This window comes from Limulus polyphemus, unplaced genomic scaffold, assembly GCF_000517525.1.
Source record: "Limulus polyphemus unplaced genomic scaffold, Limulus_polyphemus-2.1.2 Scaffold4044, whole genome shotgun sequence".
Lineage (NCBI taxonomy): Eukaryota > Metazoa > Arthropoda > Merostomata > Xiphosura > Limulidae > Limulus > Limulus polyphemus.
In genome coordinates this window covers 43,349-49,390 of record NW_013669654.1, presented here as the reverse complement: position 1 = coordinate 49,390, position 6,042 = coordinate 43,349, and the positions used below count along the sequence as shown (strand labels likewise).

The following is a 6,042-nucleotide window of genomic DNA, read 5'->3' as shown; positions in this document are numbered from 1 at the left end:
GAAACAAATAATAAGGGAAAAATACTTGGAAGTTTTGTTATCTCTCAATAGATGGAGAAACAAATAATAAGGGAAAAATACTTGGAAGTTCAGTTATCTCTCAATAGATGGAGAAACAAATAATAAGGGAAAAATACTTGGAAGTTCAATTATCACAATAGATGGAGAAAAAATACTAGGACGTTCAGTTATCTCTCAATAGATGGAGATTGTACTGAAATATTATTAAAAACCTTTATTTAAAATAGAATAGAAGTAGTACTGTCACTACCTTATGTTTGCACCTCAAATACGTTCTGATGCTCGTCCAATAACTATCAATTTAAATCCCTTTGGGTTCTTTTCAGAATGAGAGATGCATAATTTATTCTAATTTCATAATTTTTTATGGTGGTTGCGAGATCTTTCAAATTTTCCAGACCCGAAAAGAAATTGATTACTGAAGACAATAGATAAAATATAAAGTGCTGTCTTTGGAAACGTTTGGTAATTATTTGGACATTATTAAAATTTCGCATATGAAAGTTCGAAATTTTCTGATGCACAAAATGTTAAGATGAAACTTACTTTGCGTAACAGATAGAGAAGATGTGAAAAAATTGCCCGCCCAATTTGTATATAAGAGCAATGTTATTATCTTCTCCTATTACTCGCGTTTTTGTGAGAAAATAAGAAAAAAAGGAAAAACCACTACTTAGGAGAATTACTTCTACATTTCATAGTTTCATTTTCCATCGCTAGATGAAAGCACATAATGTTCTTTTTTTTGTGTTAGCATGGCCAGGTGGTTAAGGCGCTCGACTCGCAATCTGAGGGTCGCGGTTTCGAATCCCCGTCACACCAAACATGCTCGCCCTTTCATCCGTGGGGACGTTATAACGTTACGGTCAATCCCATTATTCGTTGGTAAAAGAGTAGCTCAAGAATTGGCGGTGAATGATGATGACTAGCTGCCTTCCCTCTAGTCTTACACTGCTAAATTAGGGACGGCTAGCGTAGATAGCCCTCGTGTAGCTTTGCGCGAAATTTAGAACAAACAAACCTTTCATAAGCACTGGTAAGTTGTATTTCTGATTTATGTAATTTATTCTAAATCAAATCATTTTTTTTCAAAATATCTCATGAAATACTATATTAAACCAATGTCCTCATTCAATAGTTATCTATAATAAAAAAGAATGAAAACTTCTTACGAACAGTAGTAACTGTTTTGGATCATATTTTTCTTTAGTTACCATTTTAATGTTTTACTAGCAGTAACGAGTCTAATATAAGTGAAGGTATTTTGGACGTTTTATTTTGTAACGGAATTATATATTTTTAAACGAATTAAACTTATTTCAAAGAATATAATTATGATTGTAAAGTAACGAGCTGCAAAGCTTCCATCTTTTCTATATGTTATTTATATGCTTTGCCCTTTATACAAATTTTAATTTCATTAATAAAATATACATTTTTTTATATGTAAGATAACTGAATTTCATTTTTACTCAGCACTCTGAAGATTAAAAAAATGAGTTTTAAATTGTTTTCTATATGGAGTAACTTGTTTCCTTTTTTTACCTTAGGATTGACAAAGTTATATTTAGTGATGTAGTGAATTATCATTGTGGTGGGTGTTTTAAAGTTACTGTTTTTTAATTACACCCAGTAACACTTTTAATTTGTTTTTTTTTATACTGAATTCAGAGCTTATATGTTTCTCGGTAATTAAAAACTCAATATTAAACTATACAATAAATAGTACTAGAGTAACTAGCTTAAAAATTTGTTTTACACAATATCTATTCGTGTTTTGAACTTTTTTTAATTATTATTTCTTAAAACCTGTGTGGTTCTTACACTTGTTATAATTTTTTTTTCTGTCAATAAAAGGTTTAGAAACTGTGTTTAATATTAAGGCCTATTTATTCTTCCATGAAAGCACGCGCTCAATCAAACGTTTCTGTTTTTAATTGTTGAGACCTACTTTTTCATTTAAAGGAAAATTTTAGTGGAATGTTTTCTTGCTTTTGTACGTGTAGTTTTTACTGTTTTTACATCCCCATGACTTTTAACGTTGATTGTAAGATACCAGGTTGTATGTTAGTATACTGATATTTATTTTCTGTTGCTCTGTGGCTCATTTTATTTCTAATTGAAGAAAATGATACAAAACTGTTGCTTTTCAAAGATTATAAAGTATTATAATTTCAAAAGAGATGTTAAGAGTGTAGAATTTATATTGGAATTGAAAGTTTCTTCAAACATTTTCAAATATTTTGCATTAAACAAACAAACAAAAAAAAGCTTAAGCCAAAATACTTGCTATTAGGTTTTTAAGATTATAGTTTTATTAAGAGGACCTTTCTTAATCAATTAATCTTAATTTTGGTGAAGAAGCCAACAAAACATGTTTTGATAATCAAGTCTAACTTTATTTTACGATTGATACAGTTACGAAGGATTTGAAATCACAACAAATTAATGCAGTTTTAGCTAATGTTTCAGCACTTTCAACTATAGACGTTAATCGTGAAGTTTGAAACTTCATGCTTTATATCACATATAGCTGAACTCTCTAAACAATGGAAAGCTTATAGGAATGTTAAAAGCAGTCCAAGTGTTCCAATGGACTACTGTAATGTAAATAATTTACACATATACTTTATTTGTAAGAATAAAATACAAAACAAGAAATGCACATTTGTCATTTTGTACAGCTTCACATATTTTCATGTCATTTTAAATCAATTAGAATTGAAAAGAGAGAAGCTGTCAACTATTCCTTGGTGTCATCTAAGATTAGATGTCTTTTACACATTTTTTATAAGAATATGATGTAGTAATGTGTACGTAAGAGTAACATAATTTTCTATTTTTCTTACAGATTGATACAATAACATGATTGCACACAATGAATGTGTCTAAGATGTATTGTGTCTTGAAGTTTGTACAGAATTTTGTAATTAAAATTTATTTCTAGAGTACTGAATGGTTAAATTTTATTCAGGTTTTTATCAGGTGCTCTGTGGTTAATCTTTAACTCCACTATTCTACAGAATATCACCTATATATTTATATATATAAAGAAACTTGTTTTATCCCAGTAGCTTGATAAATTTATAGGGTAGTTCTTTTTAAGTTAGCTATTTATAAATAAGATTTTGCATACCGGAATACTGAGAGTCAGGATTGAAAATTTCATGTTTTCCTAATACGTGCAATTCTAAAATTGTGGGAATAAAATATACGGTATTTGTAGAAACTAGTTGTATACTGAACTCATTTCCAGATTCTATCAGGTTAACCATATATTAAACTTTAAATTAATACTGTATTCTTTAACATATTATAGTTACCTAATGGGGGATATTCTGTTGAAACTATTGGGCTAATTAACATGAGCCTTATACAAAGTGGTATTCTAATATTAAAAAACAATTTGAATAGAGCATCAATTAGAATAAGAAGGTCTTAAAGCTAGCACAGTAACAAGTTTAAGCATGTAAGCAGCTAAAGCAGTGTAAGTCATACATGTAGCTTTCAACATGACAAAATGTTTAGACTTCATGGTTTTCTATGTATATATACACAACAAAACATTATAAACCTTCTTCAAAAGTGTGTAAACACTGGATTTTGTACGGATCTCGTGAAATCTAGGTGTTATATTGAAGGTAACTAAACATGATGTTCAAGGACACTTCATTAGGTGCTTCCAGAAAAAGCTACATGTACCTTCATATTGTTTAGCGCATGCCAATACATTCATTGCCTTGATATTAAGCTAACAGCTACATCTGTCGGATAAAACAGTTTCTTCACGCGACTCCTTTCCGTCTGCCTTTTCCAGTTTCAAGTTCTCTGTTTCTTCAAATCTGTTAGCCTATAAAGTAAAGATTAGTACTGAATGATCCCAACAACTGACGTTATGCATTCACAACAAACAGTTTGATTGGATATTGTAATTAATAACATAACAAAACCCACAACAGTTAGTTATGAAAACAGAGTGCTAACATATAAGTGGTGAATTTTTTAACATCCTTATTTATAATATTTCATAGAAAACAAGGTTTTAGAAAGATCTATTTATTCATTAAGTTTATCGTTAAAAAAAATTCCTACATACAACTGTTCAGAATTTTTGTGAAAAGCTGAAGGAAATACTATCTATCTCCACTAGCCTCTCCTAATTTTCAAATGATAGACAAGAGGGAAGACAACTAGTCAACAACATTTACCGCTAACTCTTAGACTATGCTTTTGAGACTGAATAGTGGGATTTGACTGTCATTGTTATAACGCACCCATGGCCCTGAAGTGTGATGGAGTACTTTTGTTTTGTTTGTTTGTTTTAAAGCAAAGCCACAATAGGCTACCTGTTGTGTCAACTGCGGGAAATCGAACCCTGAATTCTAGCATTGTAAGTCCGTAAACTTACCATTGTCCCTCCAGGGGGACAAGTATTTTTGTAACATGAACCCTTTGATTCGCAGTTAGAGCATGTTAACCACTAGGCCACATGTCCCCTATTAATATGTATACATATTTATATAAATGATTATTTTAAATGATACAGTGATAAATATCATGTTTACAAAAATCATATTCATAATTTACTTCTTACTCAAGTGACTTTTTTTCGTTAGTTGCTTAACTGTCTTCAACGTGTTTTTAATTAGTTTTTATGGTGGGGTACATTAGCAAGATTTATGCTGAAAAAAAATCCTTTTTATTTAAATAAGGTTGAAATGCAGTAGTTCACTTTTGAGCTGAATAAATTGTACAGATAAGAAATAGATAAGTTTTGCGAAACCTTAATATTCTTAGAGCAAGTAAATGTTTTTGAAATGTTGTCAGTGTAAGTTTTCAACTGTTTCAGATGAACGTATGAATATCTGTGAAGCAAGGTGTTGTCAGTGTAAGTTTTCAACTGTTTCAGATGAATGTATGAATATCTGTGAAGCAAGGTGTTGTCAATGTAAGTTTTCAACTGTTTCAGATGAACGTATGAATATCTGTGAAGCAAGGTGTTGTCAATGTAAGTTTTCAACTATTTCAGATGAATGTATGAATATCTGTGAAGCAAGGTGTTGTCAATGTAAGTTTTCAACTGTTTCAGATAAATGTATGAATATCTGTGAAGCAAGGCATAAACAGACTGATAAATAATCATTGAGTTTTATCCACACAGAAGAGACTTGTGTGTGGGGGGTAATTAACTTTTTGGCCACTCTGGATGCTTGTCTTGCATAGCATGCAAACTTCATCACAGAATAACCTTTTTTTATATATTTCAGTGAAACTACAAAATTTTGCCTGCGATATCAGATCTATTTATTTACTTTTTCTGTTAACAAACTCGTACATATACAGAGCATGGTTGGCCCTGTGGTAGAGTTCAGTCTGGATTTTGGAGAAATCCGTGTGATACCACATATATTTCTTGCACTTTTAAGCAGTGGATGCATTATAAGAATGATAGTCAATCCCTTAGTGTGGATGGTAGGGTGTTATTCACTAGACGTCTTCCCTCTGGTCAGTATTTCAAAATTATGGTCAATAAGCAAATAGCCTTAGTAGCTTTGGAATAAATACAACTTGCGTAACTAATAGCACCCACCCAAGTCGCTCAGCATATGTGTCAGAATTTATGACATTAAAAAAAATAGTTTTAATACTCATGGTGGACACAGCACTGACAGCACAACGTGTAGCTTTGTGCTTAACAATAAACAAACGTTACTAACGGAAATATCACAAGTAACACAAAGGCAGAGAGGTGGACACAGCACTGACAGCCCAACGTGTAGCTTTGTGCTTAACAATAAACAAACATTACTTACGGAAATATCACAAGTAACACAAAAGCAGAGAGGTGGACACAGCACTGACAGCCCAACGTGTAGCTTTGTGCTTAACAATAAACAAACATTACTAACGGAAATATCACAAGTAACACAAAAGCAGAGAGGTGGACACAGCACTGACAGCCCAACGTATAGATTTGTGCTTAACAATAAACAAACATTACTAACGGAAATATCACAAGTA

The 6,042-nt window shown here is 31.4% G+C and overlaps 1 protein-coding gene across 1 annotated transcript in view; it reads right to left on the bottom strand.

Moving 5' to 3' along the window:
• Positions 1-2,404: 2,404 nt before the first annotated feature.
• The window catches only part of LOC106470503 (ras-related protein Rab-8A-like), a 31,229-nt gene continuing 27,591 nt past the window's right edge, over positions 2,405-6,042 (bottom strand). The window contains exon 6 of the mRNA XM_022399113.1: positions 2,405-3,871. Within this exon, the coding sequence (XP_022254821.1) occupies positions 3,773-3,871 (99 nt within the window). The 3' untranslated portion in view covers positions 2,405-3,772. The remainder of the gene's footprint in view (positions 3,872-6,042) is intronic.